Genomic DNA, 24,713 nt, shown 5'->3' with positions numbered 1-24,713 from the left:
GTAATCCTGGCTACTCAGGAGGCTGAGATCTGGGGACTGTGGTTTGAAGCCAGCCTGGGCAGGAAAGTCCATGAGATTCTTCTCTAATCAATCACAGAAAAAGCTAGAAGTGGAGCTGTGGCACCAGTAGTAGAGTGCTAGGAGCTCAGGGACAGTGCCTAAAGTCCTGAGTTCAAGTCTCAGGACTAGCATACACACACATACACACACACACACACACACACACACACAACAATGGCATGCTAATGTTATATTCTGGACAGATGAACAGTAACTAGTTTTTATCCAACAGGGTAGGGTTTCCAGAGTTTGGGGAAAAGGAGAAACATAATTTTGTATTTCTGAAGTGACCTTTTAAGAAAAAGAAAAGTGACATAGGAGAACGTAATTTCATTAGAAACACTTGGCCCTGTATAGGAAATACTAGAGTATGATCCCGCTAGAAAACTCCTTCAGGGTCAACAAGAGTCAGTAAAGATTGGGATTGTGGGAGGACTTGGTGGGAAAGGGTGGCCCTTGAGCCTGGAAGAGAGCTGGTGCTCCCAAGACCTCACACTTCAGGCCGGCAGCACCCTGGGGCCCAATTCCCTGAGCCATGGCCACACCCACCTTGCCAAGCTGCAGCGAAACAGAAATTGCGTTGCCCTCTGTTGCTTTTCTCATTTGCATTTGATTTCTCAACTCTTGATTTTCTTGTCATTCTAGAGGGTCTTGGAAAATGATGAAAATGTCGAAGAAGGGAATGAAGAAGAGGATTTGGAAGAGGATATTCCCAAGCGAAAGAACAGGACCAGAGGCCGGGTAAGTGGAGGAAGGAGACTAGAGGCTGAGGCCTGGCAAGCCATGAAGCCCTGCCTGGATTGATTCCAGGGCCCCTCTGCACCTCCATGAACACCAGATCTGTGGCCTCACATGGGGGGTACTCAGTGGGAAATGCCAGAGGACACATTCAGAGTGACAAGAGGGAAGAGAGAGGCAGATGAGGACGGGTGAGGCAGGCAAGAGTGCAGGGATGGGATGTGTGAGGTTGGAGGACAAGGCAGGGTGCTGCCTGTCCTGTGGCTCCTGGACAGCCCCCTGAACTCTAGGATTGGGCTGCCTGCTCTGGGGTGTGCCCCCATTTGGGGGAAACAGAGCCCACTGCTGATGGTCTCCAAGTGTGTTTGGCATGGGCTTTAGCGACGTTTGGTCCTGGGATGGGCAAGAATTGGGCTCAGAGTGGGGCATGGCTGAGGAGGAGCTGTGTTGGCAGGAATGAAGCTCAGGCTGGTGCCTGAGTGAAGAGCCAAGCCAGGTGTTGCTTCCTGGCATGCAGGTGGGTTTCTAGTTCAGCACAGAGGCTTTCTGTGTCCTCTTTGGGGGCCTTCAAGGGCATCAGATGGTACTTGGGTGGAGAGGCCCCTCCAGGGGTAGACTGTGAGTCCCCACCAGCAAGTTCACCCTCTTAGACCTCAGGGTCTGTGCCTATGGACCCCAGGCAGGGCTGTCCCTTTCCACAGGGAGGAGGTCGGTTGTTGGGCCCTGTGGGCTTGGGTCAGCTTGTAGTTGCTGCAGGCCTCCCTGCCCTCCTGCTCCCCTCCCCTAGCAAACACAAGTGTCACAGTGTGTACTTGTTCAATTGGGACCCCGACATTCTGTGCTCAGAAATTCTGATCTAGCAGGTCTGGGACAGGGCCTTTAAAGTATTCTGGATATTTGTATTTTGCCCCATGAATCACTGGCAAAAATTTCTTTCCCATTCTGTAGGCTGTTTCTTCATTCTGGCGATGATTGACTTTGATATACAGACGCTTTTTCATGTGATGCGATGCCATTTGCCAATTCCTGTTCTTTTCTGAGCTATTCAGAAACTTGCTGGTATTTCAAGGGTTTTCCTTATATTTTCCTCTAGTTGCTTCAAAGTTTCATTTCAGGTCTTTGATCTATTTTGAGTTGATTTTGGAGAGGGTAAAACATAGAGGTCTAGTTTCAGTATTGTACACATGGATATCCAGTTTTCTAACACCGTTGATTGAAGAAGCTATCTTTTGTCCAAAATATGTTTACAGTACCTTTTGTTGGAAATCAAATAATTGTAAATGGGTGGGTTTATATTTATTGCATTGATCCACCTGTCTGGTTTTCATGTAGTACCATGCTGTTTGTGTTACTATGGCTCTGTAATATAATTTGAAGTCTAATACTGTGATACTTCTAGCATTGCTCTTTTCCCCTCAGTATTTCTATAGCTATGCAGGACCTTTGGTGTTGCCATATGAAGGATTGGTGTGTGTGTGTGTGTGTGTGTGTGTGTGTGTGTGTGTGTGTGTGTGTCCCTGTCCATTCTGGGACTTGAAATTGGGGCCTGGGTACTGTCCTCAAGATTTTTTGTTCAAGATGCTACCACTTGAGCCACATCTCCATTTTTGGTAGTTACCTGGAGATAAGAGCCTTGTGGGCTTCTTGGCCAGGCTGGCTTTGAACTCCAATCCTCAGATCTCAGCCTCCTAAATTGCTAGTTTTACAGGTGTGAGCCTCCAGCAGATGGCTTGATTTTTCTGTTTCTGTGAAGAGTAACATTGGAATTTTAATGAAAATTGCATTGAATTTCTAGGTTGTTTTAGTCATGTATTTCACAATATCCTGTGAATTCCTGGATGTGGAAGCTCTTTTTGTCTCCTTGTGTTTTCTTCCATTTCTTTCTTCATTGTTTTATAGTCTGTAACGTAGAGGTATTTCACCTACTTAGTTGAATTTACTCACTTTTTGAGGCTATTATGAATGGGATTGCCTATCTCATTTCTTCCTTAGCCTTTTCATTACTGGTAGGCAAAAAAGCTGTTAGGTTTTATTATTGACTTTTTCTCTTGCTATGTTGCTGGAAGTGTTATTAGATCTAAGAGTGGTAAAGTCTTCAGGGGCTTTTAAGTATAGGATCATATTTCTTGAGAACAAGGATATATTGACTTCTTCCTTTCCTGTTTATATCCCTTATGTTTATTTCTCTTACCTTATTGTTGCTGCTAAGAACTCAAACAGTGCATTAACCATGTTGAGAGTAGATCTTGTTTTTGTCTTTTCTCTCCCTTTTTTTTCCTGGTCCTGGTGCTTGAACTCAGGGTCTGGGTGCTGTCCCTGAGCATCTTTGTGCTCAAGGCTAGTGCTCTATTTCTTGAACCACTTCTGGATTTTTCTGAGTAGTTTATTGAAAGTAAGTCTCATGGACATTTCTGCCAGGGCTGGCTTTAAACTGTGGTCCTCAGATCTCAGCCTCCTGAGTAGCTAGGATTACAGGTGTGAGCCATTGGCTCCCAGCCTCCTTGTACTTTTTTTTTTTTTGGCCAGTCCTGGGCCTTGGACTCAGGGCCTGAGCACTGTCCCTGGCTTCTTCCCGCTCAAGGCTAGCACTCCGCCACTTGAGCCACAGCGCCGCTTCTGGCCGTTTTCTGTATATGTGGTGCTGGGGAATCGAACCTAGGGCCTCGTGTATCCGAGGCAGGCACTCTTGCCACTAGGCTATATCCCCAGCCCCTCCTTGTACTTTTTGAAGGTAATTTCTCAAGTCATTTTCTGATTAAGTAAATGCTTTCCGTTTTCCCCTACTGAATTTGATGTTGGCTATAGGTTTTAGAACTACATTTCTTCTATTTCTAGTTTCTCCAGTCCTCTTTTTTTTCAAACTATGAAAGGATGTTGAATTTTGTCAGAGGCTTTTGAAGCATCTTTAGAGATGACTGTGCATGTGAGTTTTGTTTTTATTCTGTTAGTGTGCTATATTATGTTTATTAATTTACAAATGTTATACTATCCTTTCATCTCTGGAATGAACTTTTTGGTGATTTTTTAAAATGTGTTATCGAGTTCTGTTTGTTTGTATCTTATTGAGGATTTTTGTGTTTATGTTCGTCAAAAAAACTAGCCTGCAATTTCTTTTTCTGATTGTGTTCTTACCTGGTTTGGTAACAGGGTCATGCTGGATTTATTGAATGAATTTGGTAGTACTCCTTCCCTTCCCATATTATGGAGTAATCTGAGGATCACTGTATCAGTTCTTCTTTCAGCAGAGAAGTTATTGATCTCGGATTCTGTGTGTGTATGCGTGTGTGTGTGTGTGTGTGTGTGTGTGTGTGTGTGTGTGTGTGTGTTGGAGCCTTTTATGACTATTTCTATTTCAATTTCATTGCTTATGTGAGATCTGCTTATGTTATTTGTATCACTTTTGGTAGGCTACATGCCTCTAGAAATTTATCCATTTCTTCTAGGTTTTACACTGTATTAAGATATGAGTTATACATGTATGCCTTAGTGATTCTCTGAGTTTCACTGGGCCTCATGCTTGCATCTCAGTTCTTCTTCTCTACCAATTGAGCCAGTCCCAACCATTTTGCCTTACCTTGTTTTTCGACAGGGTCTTGCACTTTTGCCTTGGTCAATCTTGGGCGGATGTTCTCAGCCTTCCTAGTAGGTAGAATTACACATGTGCACCTTGATACTCAGCTTGTTAGTTGAGACAAGATGTCACTGGTTTGATTGGGCTGGCCTCAGACCATGTTCCTCCTAGATCTGTCCCCTGAGTAGCTAAAATGGAAGGTGTGTGCCACCATGCCCCGCCTTCTCTGTTACCTTTCTGTTTTTCTTGTTTTTCAGTTGTCCTTGTTCATGATTTCCAGTGTTCTTCCTTTATTTCTCCAGAATAGACTCCTTTTTTATGCTGACTCTTCTCATTTGTGGAGTCAAGCAGCAGAAGCTTGCTGTCTACCATTTTCCCCTGCTGTGGGACAAGGCCTTAGATAGGCAAATTTCCAGGTGACCAGTGCATGAAAGCCAGTATTGCACACACTGTGAGCTAAGAGGCTCCCATCTTCTGACAGGAGCTGGCATTCTGCCTGGGGAGGGCAGGTTTGTCCTGGTGCACCCTTCAGAGTTGTCAGCAGTTCCATCAATTGCCAATATTTTGACTGTCCTATCTCAGCTATCCTCTTCTACTTTTGTTGGTTCCTGTGTTTGATTCCCTGTTCCCCTGAAGTAGTTGGAAAAAAATGCTAGACATTTGATCATCTACCCCAGGGTATCTAATAGGTTTCTTATACCTGGTAAAAGTATCTGATCTAATGTCTACTCTCCAATCCCTGATCATTTTCCCCTAATTTCTCAAAACATGCCCTTTGATGGTTGGTTTGTTTGAAGCCTAGATCTTACTTAGTCTGTACCATCTCTCTTCTTTCATTGAACACCATGCCACACATTATTTTTCTCATGGCACTTATTTGTTGCAGAGCTTGGGTTGTCCTGTGGAATTTATTTTCTTTCTGGATTTGGTGGCATGGCAGGGTGGTGCTTAGTGACTTATTTCTACTCCGATTCCCAAAGACAGTACAGCGATCCCCCTTTCTGCAGTTTTGAGATCTATAGTTTTAGTTACCTGGAGTCAAGTCTGAAAACATTAAATGGGAAATTCCAGAAGTAAACAAGCTGCAAGTTTTGAGCCACATGCTGTTCTGAATTATATGAGGGCACCCCACGCTGCCATCCAACTTTGTCTGGGGTGTGAGTCATGCCTTTGTCCCTCATATCCATACTGTGAATACCACTTGCTCAGTAGTCACTTAGTCATTGCTTAGGGTATCAGATCAGGGGGTGGGGAGCATCTGGCTGCTGGGCTGATGAGGCCTGTGAGATCACTTGGCACAGGACAGCACATACATTTATGTTTCTTGTCAGATGCCTGAGCCCTATCTACCTGTGTTAGTGATTTTGTTTGCCCCAAGGATGATGCTAAATATCTAAGGATCTTGGCAGAAGGCTCATCTTTTTTACTTTTTATTTTATTTTTTTTCAGTGCTAGGGATAAAAACCCAGGGTCTTCAGCATGCAAAGCATGTATTCTACCACAGTGCTTTCCCACCCACCCCATCCTCCACCTTTAAAAATGTGCCACTTTTGGAAGTAAGAGCCTCATTTCCTATTGCATAGCCTTTGGAAAACACCATTATGTAGTTGGGAGAAAAATGAGTGACAAAGGGCATTATGAGAACCTTTTTCTTTTTTTGAGGCATACTTAAGTGTATATTGGGTCTTGAGGACATCGGCGAGCTTGTTGATTTTCTTTTCCAAGTTCTTTTCTGTCTGCTTCCCCAGGCTCATAAAGTATTTCTTCTTTTGGTGGGAGGTATGATAATCGTTTTGACACTAATTCCTACCCACTACTTGAGAAGAACTGGTATAGAAGAGCTATTCCTTGACTGGGAATATCTGTCCTAGTTCAGGGTTTTTTAGTTGTAGGAAACTCAATGGCTTAAGCAAAATAAGGAAAGATTTGAAAAGCTGCTGAGCCATTGCCCCACATTTGAGTGATATTTGAAGGTACAACCATAGAAAGGGCAGAGAAGTGGCAGGGATTCAGCCATTTCTGGATTTTTCTTCCTTTATTTTCTCTGTAATGACATCTTCCTGATCATCTGTACACAGGGCCTCATATCTCATGGATGAATGAATCTGTACCATACATGTGGGTTGTGTTAGCAAAAGTTATTGTTTCCTAAGCTTCTTGGAGGTAGAATTCCACTGGTGAAGCTTGAAGGTAGAATCTGATTGGCCCTGCAACCAGGTGACTATTCCTGAGTCAGCCAATTAACTGTAGCCAGTGGAGCAGGTTCATGTGGTATCCTTCATGGCTGCCTTGGTCTACCACTCTGTGAGTGGGGGGCAAGGGGTGAACAGTTCTCAGGGGAGAGGATAGTTTCTTTTGGAGAATCAGATCCTGCTGCTTTACAGACTCTGTTTTTGTGGATAAGTTATGGAGCTTCATGAAGTGACACATTAAGAATAATGACATGATGGATCAAACTCATAGTATTATTGTAGGAATGAACTGAGCTAATACATGTGAAAGAGCTTTGCATGCTGTGTGTCCAGTCCAGTGCTAAGTGTTAAGGATTCATAATCAAATTTCCAATGTCATTGTTAAAATCCATGATACAATGAAGAGAACAGCAGACTTCTGACTGTGTACCAGCACAAGGCAACGAGGGGAGAGGAATTGACGTGAGCACGGAGGGGAAGATGTATTGAGCACTTCCCGTGGATTTAGTGTTGTTCCCTATGGTTTCACACCCCAAACCTTTAACCCTTTCAGCAACTCTGCTGTGCTTATTTTATAGATAAGAAAACTAAAGCTTGAAGAAGTAACTTGTCCGAGACACCTAGCTGTTGCTACTGTTTGTATAAGGGTCCTTTGACCTGAGATCCCTATTCAAGGTGCAGCACACAAGATGATACTTCATCTGATTGTGGTGTGGAGAGGTGCAGGGTGACTAGGATTAGATTAAGGTCATCAGGGTGAAGCTCCCATAATGGAATCCTGGAGGCTATATAAGAGGGGGGAGAGACACCAGGAGAGACATGTACACACGCATGCTTCCTGTCTTGTGATTCTGTGCGACCCGGGAATTTTGGCAGCAAGAAGGCTACGACTAGGTAAGATCACTAGTAGATCTTGGACCTCAAAACTGTGATCCAAAGTAATTTTTTATAAAGTACTTGGCTTGGGTATTTTGTTTATTTGTTTTGTTTTTGTTGCTAGTCCTGGGGTGTGGACTCCCTGGCTTCTTTTTGCTCAAGGCTAGCACTCTACCTCTTGAGCCACAGCACCTCTCCCGGCTTTTGTCTATATATGTGGTGCTGAGGAATCAAACCCAGAGCTTCATGTATACGAGGCGAGCACTTTACCACTAGGCCATATTCCCAGCCCTTGAGTATTTTGTTATTTCTTTTCTTTTCTTTCTTCTTCTTCTTTTTTTTGGTCTGAGACTGAGAGTCAAACTTGGTACCTGATGCTTTTGGTCATTGGCTTTTGTTCTACCAACTGAGCCATGCCTCCAGTCCTTTGGGCATTTTGTTATAGGGATGAAAAATTGATTACATTACTGGAGTTTAAACCTATGTCTATCAGACTTGAAAGCCATGCTCATTTTACTTCTCTGTGTGACCAGAGGAAGAACTTGGGAGGGGATGTTAGCAGGCTAGAGCATAGATATAATGAGCAGGGAATGTGTTATTCATAACAGGGGTCAATAAAAACAAATACAAGGACATAGCAAGCGCCTGGTGCCAGCCTGATGGGGCTGAGTTGCCACTGGGTGTGTGGTAAGTGGCAATGCCAGACCACATGAATGAGTGGATGGTCCAGACTTCAGGTGCTTCTCCCTGCTGTCTAAATGGCGGGACTGTCTTCATGCAGGGTAGGGAGGGCTGGATAGTGTAAAGACAGAGCCCTAGCTGTTGGTCCCTTGGGTAGTTCAGTCAGCAAGCACCTGGATTAGGTTGTGGAACAGGAAGGAAAAGCAAAGTGTGCAATGGTCATTTAAGGAAGAAAACAATGGCATTTGGGTACAGAGAATGATGAGACAGAAAAGGAACCACTCGCTGCCTGCCTGATCATCTGTTTGGTGAACACTCAAGATCTGCTTCTGTAGCTGGCCCTGTGCCTGCTTCCAAGAATAGTGGTGGCCCAAATAGATGGATTGCTACCCCATAGAGGACTGAAAATCTACCCATCAACCAAAATGTCTATACTTGGGTGCCACACAATGTTAACTGCTACAATGAAACATAATAGCAGAGTAGAGGAAAGAGAAGGAATGAAGGTATGAAGAGGCATCTGTTGATCAGGGAGGGCTTCTCAGAGGAGGAGGCCTTTGAGCAGAACAAGTAGGATATTGAGTTGCCAAGCCTGAGTATTGCAGGAGATGGTAATGGTCTGAAGCATCTGCAAGCCATGAGCATCTGGTAGACATGATCTTTGGTTTTCATTTGAGGAAACAAAGGCACAGACACTGTGGGAGCCTACAATCACCCTTCTGGTCAGCCCTGGAGCAGGGGAATGGAATCATGGCTCTCCTCAGGGCTGCCCTTACCCACTGGCAGTGATCCCAGAAACGGCAGCACTGACTCTTCCTCCTCTTCTCCCTTGATCCTTTGCTGGTCTCTTAGAGCCACTCTCACATCTTTGGAGGCCCTGTTATTCTGCCTGACTGGGGTTCACCTGCTCAGGCCATGGCCCGCACACATCAAGCTGCCCCTGGCTTTACTGAGGCAGTATGTAGGGGGCTGGGGCAGTGAGGACGACCTCCCTGGGCATGGCAGCCCAGCAGCCCTCAGTGCACCAAGGTGATAGGCTGCACCATGGCTCCATCTTGGTTGACTCTGGGTGCTCATGGCAAGGGCGGAGGGCTATTGGCTGTCAGTGGGAAGGGCTGGGTGGGAGGCAGAGGCAGGGAAGGGATGGCATTTTCTCATGTATTTTGGAGAGAGACAAACTGAGAAGGTGGCAGAGTCCGTAGACTGGAAGGTGGGGTTGATTGTGAAATGTGGGTGTCGTGAGAGAAAGGGGAGCTTCACATGCCTAAGGATCGGCCTTGCCACTGTGAAATGTGTGTGTATGGGCACAGTGTGTATGCAGACAGACAGACAGACAGACACACACACAGACAGACAGACAGACACACACACACCATGGGCCTTTGCACTGCAAGGCCCCCAACAAGGTATGTATACTTTGTGCATATGAGAGAGAGAGAGAGAGGTGTGTGTGTAGGTGTGTGTGTGTGTGTGTGTGTGTGTGTGTGTGTGTGTGTGTGTGCATTTTAGGCCTTCCCACCATGAAATCTGTGAAGCTACTGCTTCAGGCCTGGCATTGGGACAGCTTCATTTCTCCTGTGTCCCAGGCTTCTGAGCCTTCCTCTGTGCCTAAAGACCTCAGCTGGCCATTTCTTTGGCTGACAGTTGACTGCTACTCATTGCAAAAGAATGACCTGGAAGGGATAGGATGCTGCACACATGACCAGTATGGGACTTATAGAGGTTTAAATATAAGCCCTGCTGCCTTCCTGCAGCCACTGTCTTGGGCTGCAGAGCTGCTGGCAGCTGTTTGGGCTGGCTTTTTGTTATTCCTGGAGGTGTAGCTCCTTTTCTCCTCCCTTCAGCTTCAGCTGAGCCTTTCTGGGAGATGCATACATGGTGTCCAGCCTTGGGACAGCATGAAGGTCCAGGTCTAGTCAGTGTCTGAAGGTCTAAGGCAGACTACCCAGGAAGGCCTCAGCTGAAGCCCATCCCTACTGGGAAGGCCAACGTTGGAGGGGGAGGCTGGGCTCTTTCTTGAGCCCCAGACTATAGGCTTGGCTGGCTCCTGAGATTCTTGAGGGTTGGGCAGCATGGACACAGGAACAGAGTTACAACTGAAATTACAGTTCCTGCCCTTTAGGTAGGACTTGATCCTAATATGCAAGCCACCTGATTGACTGGTGGGCTTCTTCACCATGTGTCAGTGGGCTGTTGGTCAGACAGTTTGTCACTGGGAGAAAATGCCTAAGAAAATAACTTGAGGGAGGAAGGATTCATTCTGGTGTGGGGTTTCAGAGGGTTCAGTCCATAGCCCACTTGTTCCATTACTGTTGACTTAAGGTGAGGCCAACCATCATGGCAGCAGGAGTATGTGACAGAACAATGTTGCTTCTCTCATGGTGGCCCGGAAACAGGAGTGAGTGGCAGGAGGAAGAAGCCAGGGGCAAACTGTAACCTTCAAAGTACCTCCTCCAGTGACTCACTTCCTTGTGTGAGGATCCACCTCCTGAACTTTCCATTGAGTAGCTGAGAGATTTGGGGCAAGTTACCTTAACTCCTCTGGGCCTCAGTTTCCTTTCCTATAAAGTGGGGTTGGTCCCTACTAAATCCATGAAGAAGATTGCATGAAAAGATGCAAGTGATGCTCGCGGAGTGCATGCCAGGAACTGAGTGACATCATGACCAACCTCCCATACCCTTATGTCTCCCCAGGCTCGTGGCTCTGCAGGTGGCAGGAGGAGGCATGATGCTGCCTCTCAGGAAGACCATGACAAACCCTATGTCTGTGACAGTAAGTATGGCCTCCTCTGCCCCTACCCCTGCCATATTCCTCTGTCCCATATCCCCATGTTTCCTTGGATGCCAGCCCACCAACTCTTGGGCCTTACCAGGTTTGTCTGCCTGCTTCTCCAGTACAATCACCTCTGGCTCTGGTTGCCTATGTGCTTATACCTCTATGCAAGAGGATCAAGCCTGTCAGGGCCCCCCCCCATCTCCATGTTCTATGCCTTTTTTGTGCCTTTCCTCCTCCTTTCTCTCTTCTAGGGTTCTCCCTTTATTTGTCTATTTTCAGAGGCTTACAAACAAAAGAATAACTCAAAACCCTCTACCAAAAATACTTGGCTGTAGTGCCTTTCCATGTATTTCCCTTTAAGTTTCTCTCTGAGTCTCTGCATCTGTCTCTCTGTCTCTGTGTCTCTATCTCTGTCTCTCTCCCTCTTGTCCTAGGTAGAGCACATTAATAATCTTTCTATAATGACAAATCACTTTAACAAATGACCCTCAGAAACATCTTTGGACAAGTGACTGCTCAGCTTCTAGTTAGGGAATGGAGTAGAATCCTCAGTTGGAGGTGGGATTGAGGTCAGATGGAGACAGCAGTCTTTGTCTTTGTCACTTACTAGGGTGTGGGGTGGTGTGCTCAGAATCCTTCCTCTTTTCACTACAGCAAGTGCCATTTTCCTATTCCATGGCTGGGGCAACCCACGCACCATACTCTTAATGGTTATCTCTTTCCATCCCCTGTTCCGTCTTCTCTCTGAGAATAATGAAGAAGATGGGCTACCTTGAGAATGGCAGTGAAATGGCAAAGGCAGAACCTGGCATGGTGTCTTTGGGTGTGTCAGCCATCTTGCTGATTGCCATCTATGATCGCCATAAAGTCAGGGATAGAGTCAGAGGAGAGGGGGCACAGGAATTATGCTGGATGGAGCCCTTTTCGTCCCTCTTCACTGGAGTCTTTGGAGTTCAGAATGTTGTTCTGTGCCTGATGGGGTGACAGCTGATTGGGGAACATATTGCTAGAAGAATTCAAACTCCATGACCCCTATTTGGCTGTTTAGTATACCGTGCAGATTGTCATTCCTGAGCTGTTTTTTTTCAGGGAGCACCACAACCCTGTAGCAGCTGTGCTCCAGGATGAGGAGGAAGAAGGGATGGGTATATATCGGGGTGGGGGGTGGAGTGGGGTGATGATATTGATGCTTCCTGGCACTGCTTTACCTGGGTCTTACTTCCTGGATGGGCTTTGCTTTGGTCCCAGTGGTTAAAGCCTTACTGTGCTAGCTCTTGAGAGACTGATTGTGGGCTGGAGTGTGGGGGGAGGACACAGGCCCCCATGGGGAAGGTTTTCCAACAAGAATACCAGCAGTTACTTGGAAACTGGGGCATTGCCATTCAGTCTGTCTTTTAATAAGCTATCTTTTCAATTATGTGATATTCTGTTATCACAGACAGCAGGATTAGCATTTTACTTGCTCCCCCTCTTTCTATAGCTTTTATTAGATTCCCCGCCAGAACTAGTCCCAGACACACCCTATGTGCCCTCTGCCCTTGCCTTCCTTACCTCCCAGTTCCTCTTCCCACCTTTGTCTCCAGCATCTTCCTCCTTGTTGATGAATCGATGGAGCCTCCCCCTGCCTGCTTCTCCTTTTCCTGCACCAAGTGCTGGCACAAGAGCTCTCTCCCTGAAAGCTCCTAGCTTTGCTTACAGGCCCTTAGTGTCATTTGCTATTTCCTGAGCCCCTCCCCACAGGGTCCCTTCCGCTTTCTGTTTACCCTGTGGGCTTGAGAGGCTTCTCTACAGGCTGTCATTGGCTTTCTGGAATCCTAGCGTAACTGCTCTCAGCTCCATCTGCCCATGTGCTGCCTCCCTCTCCCTCCTTCAGAAGAGCAAGGGCCACTGTGGAGTCCCCATCTCCATTCTGGTTCTCTTGAGGACATTGTGTGGCAGCTCAATGATTAATAGATTTTATTTTTATCTGGTGCCCTTTAGACATATGATCCCTTGGGATGTAAAAGACCTTTGGAGAGGTCATAAGTGCCCCTTCCTCCAGCCCCCTGTCCTGAACTAGGCAAAGAATACTTTTAATCATCTCTAATGCATCCTAAGTAGAGAGGTGTCTGGTCGCCCTTCTTGAATGTCCCCAGAGATGGTGTTACCATAAGCTGCCCTTTACCCATGATTCCAGCTGTGCACTCAGTGATTGTTTCTCCTTCAGAATGGCTGGAAATGTTCTCTTTGACAGGGACCCCCCCCCCGCCCCCGCCCCGGTCCTTTGGGCATCTTTGCCCAACAAAAAGGCACACTCAGCATTTTTGTCTGACATCTTGTGTATTCTTGGAGGACCTATGCTCTCACTCATAATTTCTGTGCAGTCCTCCGAGTCCCTTCTGAGTCTACATTTAAGCACAGCATGCCCATTGGAAGTAGCATCAAGGCAAAGTGGCTCAAAGAGGGCCTCATGCTTTCCCTAGTTTGCTTTGTACACCAGCTTTTAGCACAACCTGCATCTGCAGAAAATACTCTGCTTCCCAATGGGTCCCCTTCTGCCCCATGCCAGTGTCTGTAATGGTGGATGCTCTTTTCTGTTTATGTATTCGATCACCCCACCTTCTAGAAATCACACTGCATTTGCCCCTATTAAGTCTCAGTAAACAGAATAATGTGTGCCTTCAATATACAAGATTCAATAAAGGAGAATGTAAAGACATTGCCCAGTAAGTTCAATTTCATTCTCCACAGATTTATGATCCCTACCATTTTGGTATCATCTGTGGCTTGATTTGCATAATTCCCACTCTCATCTTTTGAGTTATTTACAAAATTATTAGGTCACCTTGGACCCCAACACCTCTCTCTGCTCACTCTGGGTTTATGTGGAGTGGTACTAGCCACTTTCCAGATGTGATTGTGTTTAACTCCTTCTGGTCTGTGTTCCTGAACATAGGCACTGATATTTTTGGTCCAAACTTACCTTTCAGATCGTGGACAAGTTATCTGAACTGATAACTTCAGGTGATTGCCTCTTGCCTTTGACTCAGCCATAGAATTTGTTCCAGAAAGCATTAAATCACCTGATCGTAACTTGTATTTTATCTAATCCATGGTGTGTGTATGAATACTTCGCTTTCCAGCCAGTAACTGCTTGAAAGTTTACTCAGCTTAGGGATTGAAGATCTGTTTCATCTGTCATGTTCTCTTACTCAAGGAAGTGTTCATTACTCACAAACATAGTAACTGAATAGGACTGTGTGGGGAAGGCTATCAGTGTTTGTCCAAGTGGGACCCAGACCATGTATATAGATACTTATTAAAGTACAGATTCTGGGCTCATTCCAGACTTCCTCAACCAGAATCACAAGGGGCTGGCTTGGAACCTGTATTTTCTGAGTGCTTCTCAAGGCTTTATTTGCAGACTTGGGATTTGAACTTGATTAGCGAGCATACTACCACTTGGGGCACACTCCCAGCTCCTTTGGTTTTAGTTTGTTTCTCAGATAGGATCTTGGCCCAAGCTGGCCTGTTGATCATGATCCTCCTATCTCTGCTTCTTCCCCAGTAGCTAAGATTACAGGTGTGAGCCACTATACCCAACCCCAGAGAATTCATAGGCCTATATTTGGGAATGACTGGTTCAAACTTAAAAGCTCTTGGCTTCTGATGGCTTAGGCAAAAGACCCACTCTTGACAAAAACCCACTTTTCTATATTTTTTTTGTTCAAGAAACATGGGAGGAAAGAAGATAGAGATGCTGGTAGGATCTCAGGGCAAACATTGTCTCTAAGTGTTAACCATTTGGGGAGGAGCAAAGTAAACCCTTGTACTTTCCCCCCACCCCCTAAGTTATTGTAACAATTTCTAATAGTTGGTGCTCACAGTGCCTCATTGTGCTCAAGGCTAATGCTCCACCAGTTTGAGCCATAGTGCTACATCTGACCTTTTCTGAGTAGTTTATTTAAGAGTCTCGTGGACTTTCTTGCCTTAGCTGGCTTTGAGCAGTGACTCTCAGATCTCAGCCTCCTGAGTAGCTCGGATTATAGGTATGAGCCAAGGGTGCCTGATTTAGAAGTTAATTATGTCTTAGAAGTTCTAAATAATCTTATTTATGCGGGAGGACCTGTTCACTATTGACAACAGCTTCTAGGTATCAGCTTGGCAGAGTTAGGCAATTGTTGTAGTTCAAGTGGTAAGGACTGGGTAGTTTCCAACCTCTTACATTTAAATCTATTGAAGTCACCCACCCTCCCCCTAAGGGCATCTGGGTAGACTTTGACTTAAAGCAAACAGAGGTGACTGAGGCGCTCCCAGGAGACTCACCCATGGTTTACTTCCAGTGTTCTCACAGGAGGAGGGGTCCTCCCAGCCCCTCCCTCCCCCAGTAGAATTGGGTCCCTATCACTGACCGCAGCATGGCTTTCCTCCTAAGGTCACAGTGAGGGCGGTGTCAGAGTCAGCCAGGAGGCCTTTCCTGCTCAGAAATCTTCCCTCCTGCTGTGATGGGTGAAGGAATCAGGCCACAGCAGAGTCCCAGGTGTCTTTCCTGAATCTTCTCTCTGTGGCTATGGCACCTCATCCTCATTTGTCCATGAGGGACTGGCTCATCTCTTGGGTTTCTGGGTGCTCCTGGTCTGCACCCCTTCCTTTCACAGTGGGTTCCTTTCCTCCTAGACAACAGCTTTGCCTTGAGGCTCATCACCCAGGAGACACAGTACCTGGAGGACAGGAAGGGAGAAGCAATGATGGGATATCTGGGAATTTCCAAGGACCTAGGTGGCTGGGTGCTGGGTGATTGGTACATAGAACAGCCACACCCTCAACAGTAGGCCCAGAAAGTCTGCTGGGTGTCACCTCAGCCCCCTTCAAATGACAGTGCTGTAACCCAGACTTGAGAATGAGATGGCTATTGCAATCTTCTTAAAATCTTTTAAAGGGCATACAGGCCCATTTTCTCTAAGGTTCTGGGCTTTGAGCCTCAAACTGTGGGAAAAGGCAATGACAACATGGCCTTCAGGCCGGCTGCCCTTATGGCTGGCAGGAATCAGGGCCCATCACTCAGTTGTCCTTGCTGTTAGTTTGCAGGTCTTTGGATGGGAGTGGGGTGGGACAGGGTGGGGAAGACTTGGTGTCCCAGAAACTTGGTTTGTGGAGCAGGGCTGGTGGCGTGGTCCCTGGAGATGGAGTGCATTTGTCACTGCAAAGGTTTAAGTATATGGATACTATTGGGCCATGGATACAGGTTCCAGGTGCCTGCAAAGCTGGCCAGAGACAGTGCCAAGAGGGGCTGAAGTTTCTTCCTCCTCAGTGCTCTTGGCCCTTCTGCTCTCCTGTATTCCTGCTTTGTCCATTGCTCACACATGTGCTATCAAAGCCAGCCTTTCCATTTCCATCCTTTGAGACCTTTTTGCTAGATGTTACTTAATTCCTGTGAGGTGTGAGTGACCCGTAATAAAATAGCTATTAACATTTGTAGATATGCTTTTTGTTTATTTTTTTGAGGTTCTGAGGTTTGAATCTTTTTGGTTTTGAAAATAACTTTTTCTATGGAAATACTTGCTCATGCAGAAAAAACCCCAGACACTACAGATACATAGAAAGGAGAAACAGCTTGGCTCTTGTGGCTCTCTTGCCTATATTCTTAGCTACTAGGAGGCTGAGATCTGAGGACTGCAGTTCCAAGCCAGCCCAGGCAGGAAAGTCTGTGACTCTTATCTCCAATTCACTACCAGAAAGCTGGAAATGGAACTGTAGAGTACCAGCCTTGAGTGAATAAGCCAAGCAAGTAGCTTGACGCTTCAAGTTCCAGCCCCAGTACCTGCACAGACACACAAAAAATGGGGGAAAATAAAAACCACCCATAATCCTAGTCTTCAATGGTAACATACATTGTACTTGCTCTATTCATTCTCAGGATTTGTTCCACCCTTCCCCTTGTAAAGTTTATTAAAGTAGGTAGCTGATAAAGGAGAATGCCACTATTCCTGAACTGCTGGATGAAGCATGGCCAGAGAGAAGAAGGGCTGAAACACGGCCCAGCCTTATCTAGGGCAAGGGTGGGAGGTTTGGCCAGGTGTATTGGATGTGATCTCAGAGAAGGGGGAGGTAACTGTCTTCAGGTGTGCCAGTTACCTAGTTAACACAGCTACTGGGTGTAGACTTAAACAGGCAGGGGTATCTGCGTGGAGCCTTCCCGGGGGTGGACCTTATATTCTGTCCTTTTAATAATTATGAAAAAGGATGTAGACTCTCTTTGGCTACTTCCTGCTGGCAAGGGACATCGATATTAGGGGTAAAAGGCAGAAAGGTGGCCCCTCCAGGAGAAGGCAAGCAGACCAGCAGCTGTCCCTTGGTGGTAGATGCTAGTCCTTGGATGAAACCTAGAAGAAGTATCATAAGGCAGGGGCTGGACAATAAAAAAATATTAAGAGAGCACACAAAAGGCAAAAGGAAGGATTTAGGGCAGAAAATTAAAAATTGGATGACATGGATGACTTATCTCCTGCATTCTAGGCTGTCCTGGAGTTGGTGGAAAATGTCTCTAGCTACTTCTGACATCTGGCAACTAGGCAGGGGAGAGTATGCTAGACTAAGGCTAGGTTGGAGAATGTAAGTTCCTGTCCAGTTAAAAGTTAGACAGGTATTGACATTAGATGGACAAGCTGCTATCTCTTGATCCCTCTGCTCTGATTAATTTTGAAGGGCGAGTGAAAAGCGACTCCATTTAGGATGTGACATCGTTCTCCTCCTACATGCTCCCTCCATGATCCCTTGTTCCCTGAACTGGCCCAGAGTCCCAGAGGTCTAGGTGTTTGTTGCTGGGATAGTTCACCCCCGTTGGCATTCACAGGGGTTTGCACACAAGGCCTGGCCACTGTCCCTGAGCGCTTCTGCTTGAGGCTAGCACTCTACCACGTTGAGTCACAGTGCCACTTCCAGCGTTTTGCTGGTTCATTAGAGGTAATTCTCTTGAGCCATTCTTCCAGACTGGCTCTTCACTGGTTAATTGGGAGATGGAGTTTTAGAGGGATTTTTCTGCTGGGGCTAGTTTTGAACTGCAATCAAAGGAGTCTTTGCCACAAAAGCCCCATTACAGCAACAAGAGGACCAATAGAAATTATGAGCAGAGATTACTTGTAACTTCTTAAGAATTTGCCAACAAATACTTGTCCGAATTCTGCAATGACAAAACTCAGTAGATGTGATGAGAGTCTTAGCACAGATTTAGTACAGATGGATGGACATAAAGAATGACATGCTAATTTTACATCAGTGTTTAAATCACACCTAACTTAATTGCATACCAATTTTAATAAGCTTTGTCTTAAAAGAATTCAAGACATACTCATACCATTTCCTCCCTACACTTTGTTTCCTCAATTCCTATTTCCAAAGCTTTCTTCACTAACAAATGACTTGATTACAGTGCCCGATAACAAGTTTACAAACATAGACATCCCTGTGCCTTCCCATGCAGTGGTATGTGAGAGCATCTTTCCCTGTTAACAAATAACACTTCTTCGACATCATTTTTAGGGCTACATAGTATTTCATGATGTAGACACAGGACTGTTTCTGGCTGTTCCCCAATGAATGTAGTCAAGATTCTACTTGTTAAGCAATTAAGACAGTTTAAAATTTGTTCTCCAACAGCAGCCACATTGCAGTTAATTCTTTTTTTTTTTTTTGGCCAGTCCTGGGCCTTGGACTCGGCCTGAGCACTGCCCCTGGCTTCTTCCCGCTCAAGGCTAGCACTCTGCCACCTGAGCCACAGCGCCCCTTCTGGCCGTTTTTCCATATATGTGGTGCTGGGGAATCGAACCGAGAGCTTCATGTGTAGGAGGCAAGCACTCTTGCCACTAGGCCATATTCCCAGCCCACTGCAGTTAATTCTTTACATATGGCTTTCCTATTTCCTTCCTTCCTTCCTTCCTTCCTTCCTTCCTTCCTTCCTTCCTTCCTTCCTTCCTTCCTTCCTTCCTTCCTTCCCTCCTTCCTCTCTCTCTCTTTCTCTCTCTCTCTTTCTCTTTCTCTCTCTCTCTCTTCCTCTTTCTTTCTTTCTTTCTTTCTTTCTTTCTTTCTTTCTTTCTTTCTTTCTTTCTTTCTTTCTTTCTTTCTTCCTTTCTTTTTCTTTCTTTCTTTCTTTCTTTCTTTTTTGGCCAGTCCTGGGGCTTAGGACTCAGGGCCTGAGCACTGTCCCTGGCTTCTTTTTGCTCAAGGCTAGCACTCTACCACTTGAGCCACGGTGCCACTTCTGGACTTTTTGTATGTATGTTGTGCTGAGGAATAGAACCCATGGCTTCACATATACGAGGCAAGCACTCTTGCCACTAGGCCATATTCCTAGCCCAGCTTTCCTGTTTTCTTGAAGCAGAATTGTGAGGTCACAGAGCTTTAGTGCCCATCATGGTTGCGTGGGGGGGGGAGGGGTCCGGCCCAGTGAATGCGCTGGGGAAGGAGTCTGCTCACTCACTGACTGTGTGGTGTGAGGTGATGGGAGGCGTGTATATCACATAGCGCTCTGCCTCTTGCTGTCTAGGACTTAGAGATGATCCTTTGCTACTGAGAGTTGGTTTCCTTGGCCAGGCCTCTGGTTAGAAAAGCTAACTGCAATGAGGATGTCTATAGCAAGGCTTGCCCACAGCAGTTTACCTGCTAAGGAATGTTTCTCCTACCTTTCCTGCTTCTGTACTTTTCTCCAGTATATTTGAAAGATCTGGAACCATCACAACTGGAGGTGTTTAATTGAACACACAATGAGTGCTGCGCAGACAGAGAGGAACGGCTGTGGGTCCAGTGTGTCCCTGAAGCCAGGGAGACTGGATCGAACGAGCACCGATCGAACTGATTTCCATCTCTGTCCCTGATATGTGTGGGGGGGGGGCAGGGAGGAGGGAGGGAGGGAGAGAAAGAAAAAGAGATAGGTAATGATAATGGCTAAAGTTTGCAGGCTCTGGACCTGCAATGTTCTTTTGTGGGCTTCACCTGTATGAACTCTTTCCCCCTACCCCTCTCCTACAAGACAGATGCTATGCTCCTCTTGAACCTACCCATAAAGAAACCAGGGTTAGGAGGGGGTTAGTTAACTTCTCTAGAGTCACAAAGTAAATAAGTGGCAGAGCTAGGATTTGCTCCCAGGGTCCATCTTTCCTTCCACACCCCATGATGGCCATAGTCACTCGCCCCTCTCTAGACTCTGTGGGTACCTTGGACATAGCCCCACTAGGTGAGCTATCATGGGGGTAGCCGTTTGTCTGCTTGGCTGTTTTCTAAATCTGGACTATAAGTCAGCCTTCTGAGGGCAGAGAACATGTCACAGGCCATCACACCCCAGCCCTAGCATGAGGGGAGTGGGGTACAGTGCTTCTGAATCAGGTGGATGAATGGCCGGGGAAGGGAATGGAATGGGGAGGAGGCCCATGCCAGGACTGGCAATACACCATGTTGGCTAAGGCAGTGTGTTTGGGTTGACAGACTGGGGGCATGGAGTAGGCCAAGTATTGCGGGGTGCCAGGCTGAGTTGTTCAGAGGTGACTTTGTTGTCAGGGGTGAAGCATGTGGATCTCTGGAACTGCTATGGACAGGTGAATCTATAGGATTAGGTGAGGGGGTGGGTGGGAAGGGGGGAGAGCCTGAAGCTGGATGTGTGCCAGGAGCCTTTTCCTGTCAGCCAGGAGAAGTCTGGAGGGTGGAAGGCAACCGGGAACAGCCCTGTGAAAGACCCTCCCCCAGGCCCTGTGGATACACAAGAGAGAAGAGAGGGGTGACAAGGGTGACTCTTGATATCTTGGGCTTGGATTAGTTGAGACATGATAGCAGCTTTGATGGGAATATTCTAAAGGAGGAGGCAACCTGAGAGGACAGTAAAGCTTTATAAGTGTATGGTCATATCAGTACACCCAGGCAGGAACGTCTAATAGAAACTAATTGATATTAGTTTCCTAATATTAGTTTCCTAAAATTAGTTTCCTCCTATAGGGGAATAAGAAAGCTGGGTGCTGGTGGCTCACACTTGTAATCCTAGCTACTCAGGAGGCTGAGATCCAAAGATCACAGTTCAAAGCCAGCCCAGGCAGGAAAGTCTGTGAGACTCTTATCTCCAATGAACTACCAGAAAACTGTAAATGGTGCTGTGGCTCAAAGATGTAGAATGGTAGCCTTGAGCAAAAGAGCTCAGGAACAGTGCCCAGGCTCCGAGTTCAAGTCTCATGACTGACTCCCCTATCCTCCCCAAAAAAGGACTAAGGATCCAGTTAGGTGTGAGAGGAAGGGGAGACATCACTGAGGACTGTTGAGCCCTGCTAGATGGCTTGTAGCTCTGTCTCAGAGGCTGTGATTTGTTTGTTACTCTGGCCCGGTAGGTGCATGGAGACCCTGGGTGAGAACAGGGGCAAGGAGATGATGGGGCTCCCACGTCCAATGTTAGAATTGGGCTGAGTTTTAACTCTTCTTTCTGCTTTTCCCAGAAATGTTGACAATTATATGTATTATTCAGATTGTTTTCTTTGTAAGATAGAAAAGAAGCTGGATGCTCATGGCTCACGCTCATAACCCTTGTTTCTCAGAAGGCTGAGAAGCATGGTTCAAAGTTAGCTCAGGCAGACACATTTTAGAGACTCTTATCTCTAATTGAGCAGAAGAAAACTGGAAGTGGAGGTGTAGCTTAAGGGGTAAAGCATGAGCCTGGAGCGGAAAAGCCAAGCAAAAAGCCTTAAGTTCACCCTAGTACTGGTGCGCATGTGCACGTACACACAAGGAAATAATTCCATTTTATTCTTTTTTTTTTTTTTTTTTTTTTTTTTTTTTTTTTTTTTTTTTGGCCAGTCCTGGGCCTTGGACTCAGGGCCCAAGCACTGTCCCTGGCTTCTTCCCGCTCAAGGCTAGCACTCTGCCACTTGAGCCACAGCGCCACTTCTGGCCGTTTTCTGTATATGTGGTGCTGGGGAATCGAACCTAGGGCCTCGTGTATCCGAGGCAGGCACTCTTGCCACTAGGCTATATCCCCAGCCCTCCATTTTATTCTTTCAGCTAATTAAAGACACATTACCTGTAGCTTACTAGGAAGAGGAGTCAAAGACATTGCTTTATAAGGGATGACAGCTGAGAAAAGATTCTGGAATCCAGGAGCCCAAGATTTGAATCTTTGCTATACCACTTCCCAGTCATGACCTTGGGCACATCTCTGACCCTTGATTTCTTTGTCAAATGAGGACAATAATATGTACTTTTAAGGTTTTCTATGAGTGTTAAATAAGATAGTATGAGACACCAATGTATTCACTGCCTAATTCATGGATATTCTCAACAAATATTTTATACGAAGTAAAAAAGGGGGCTTATTTAAGACCTCAGTAGAGTCCCCTTCTGTATTCTGTGTAATAGATGTTGGGGCCATCCAGGCCTGTGGAAGAGTCAGATAAAAAAGGAACTAAAGTCTGGTACCTGTGGCTCACACTTGTGATCCTGGCTACTCAGGAGACTGAGATCCGAGGATCATGGTACAAAGCCAGCCTGGGAAGACCATGTAATTCCCATCTCCAATTCATCAGCAAAAAGCTGGAAGTGGAGCTGCAGCTAAAGTGGTAGAGTGCTAGCCTTGGATAAGAAAAGCTCAGGAACAGCACCTGGGCCCTGAGTTCAAGCCCTTGGACTGGCGCGTGCACGTGCGTGCACATACACACACACACACACACACACACACACACGAGGAATTAGCAGGATAGCTGATAGCTGGCATTGCTGCCCACATTCTGTGTGCTAGGCCTGTGCCACTCCCTCCACTCCATTCTCACAGTGCCCCTGTGATAGTCAAAGTCTCACCTCCATTCTACACAGAAACCTGAGGCTTGGGGAGATTAAGTCACTTGCTCAAGGTGGCATAGCCAAGTGGAGGGCCCAAGAGGGCAGGCCCAGGAAGGGCAGAACCCTGCCACTTGGTCTCTGAGCAGGATGCGGCAGGATTCCACAAAGGCAGTGAGTGCTTTCTGGGCTGGGGATGGAGAATCAAGTTACAGAGGGTTTTGAAATGAAAGGCTTTTGTTGCCTCTCTTGGCTCTAAGTGTTATTAACTGGAACACTCATTTCCATGGAGTAAATCCCTAAAATCAGCCCAACACCATCCCTTGCTGATAACAGCTCTGTGGAGTTGGAGAGATCCTGGGTCTGTCTGGACTCACTCCTAAGATAAGGGTTAGTGTTGAGGCTCAAGGAATGTTACCTTACAAATGTCATGACATTGTACCCCAATGCTCCCCCGGCCTCTGTGCTCCTATCTAGAAGAATTTAGTGCAAAATATGCATCAAGGATGGACCGAAAGAAGGCGAGAAGCCACAGGAAGGCAGCTGCAGACTTCGAGTGGTGGGTTGGGGACTTGGGTGTCGCCAACTCCTGCATGGATCCTGGGACTGGAATCATTTTTCTGTCACAGTTGAAGGGCTAATAGATTCAGGAGGCACACAGCCTTCCAGGGCCCGGAGGAAACAGCCATGAAGTACTAGAATGGAGAGGTCTTAGAGGTCATCTGATATAACCCCTATATTTTACAGATGGGCAAACCAAGCCCAGAAAGGTACGTGATTTGTGCAAGAATACAGAGTACGTGACCAGCAGAGCTGGGCCATACCCTGGCTCTCTAGAAGGTTACCCTTCTGGGGTCGACATCCAGGCTTCCAGGACAGAGGAAAGATAGCCCAGCAGGTACAGGAGCCCAAGAGGATCATCTTGTCACTTCCACAGGGGCAGTCTAAACATGGTGGGACCTAGATGAACCTTGAAACCATGATTTTCCCCACTTTAAGATCTCCGGAGCTATTGTTGGCTCTTGGGACAAGCCTGGCCACGGATGTGGGATTAGCAAGCCCACCCTGAAAACACAATTCTGCGCCGGAGGCTTTTGAAGCAGCTCTTGGTTTTTGTCCCAGTCTGAGTTTGTAGAACAGGGCTCCTCTCTGACCTCGAAATTGGCTGGAGGCTTTGTTGACCCCACATAGCAGTAGAGAGGAGGGATGCTAAGATGGTAAGGGGAGCCCTTTGTGTCTAGGACCGAGTGTGACAAGGCTGGGGTGACCTGACCAAATGGAATCTGCCATCCTGCAGGAGAGAGATTCCACGCACAGGTGGCTAGATGATGGAGAATTTGATGACAGGATGATTATAGAGTTCAGACAAGATAAAGGGCCAAGAAAGGAGAATGCAAAGCCCTTCCCACCCCAGCCCCAAGGACTCATGGTTCCCAAAGCTAGGAAGAGCCAGAGCTCCAGGGCGGGATAGCCCAGGCACCACAATGCAGTGCCCAGGAGGGCCGGATGCACTTCCCAGGCAGAGAGATGAGAGCTCGAGTTCTCCTCTTCCTATTTAAAAAGTTGTTTAAACTCCTCCCCCACCCCCAACTCAGTGTCCTCATTTGTAAAAAATGGGCTTTGTGCCTCATGAGCCTTTTGTAGGATGCTGCTGGAGTGACTAGAAGCATGATCACCCCCCTCCCTTCCCCTCCCCTCCGGGCCAGGCTCCCACACGTGACAGGGCTGCTGGTGTGGGTGACAGCGAAGGGCGTGCAGACAGAAGGAGCTGGATCTTCAGGCTTTCTTGTCAGTGGCACTGGCAGAGCTGAGAAAGAGAGGTGGCCGGTGACTCCCAGGGCCCGCGCTTTGTTTCTCGGACGTTCATCCATAATTGCTTTCCGCTGCTGCTTTCAGTCCCTGGGAGCCACTGGCGCAGATACCCACTGCGGGCTCCAAGTTGGGCTGATGAAAATGTGCCAGAGTCATTAAGTTATCAGTGGGGAAGGCGGCCGCTTCTCGCCGGCAGGAAGGATTCTGCTGTCGGCTGCAACCGGCT

General features: G+C 46.7%; 1 protein-coding gene across 3 annotated transcripts in view; it reads left to right on the top strand.

Annotated features, from left to right (window-relative positions):
* Dpf3 (double PHD fingers 3) overlaps positions 1–24,713 on the top strand; it is a 242,640-nt gene that overhangs the window by 135,173 nt on the left and 82,754 nt on the right. For all 3 annotated transcript variants that reach the window (XM_048362472.1, XM_048362473.1, XM_048362475.1), the window contains exons 5-6: positions 706–801; positions 10,813–10,891. In XM_048362472.1, coding sequence (XP_048218429.1) covers positions 706–801; positions 10,813–10,891 — 175 coding nt within the window. The remainder of the gene's footprint in view (positions 1–705; positions 802–10,812; positions 10,892–24,713) is intronic.

The sequence above is a fragment of the Perognathus longimembris genome, chromosome 14, assembly GCF_023159225.1.
Source record: "Perognathus longimembris pacificus isolate PPM17 chromosome 14, ASM2315922v1, whole genome shotgun sequence".
Lineage (NCBI taxonomy): Eukaryota > Metazoa > Chordata > Mammalia > Rodentia > Heteromyidae > Perognathus > Perognathus longimembris.
Note: the sequence above shows the minus strand (reverse complement) of the source record. Positions and strands in the feature narration are given on the sequence as shown.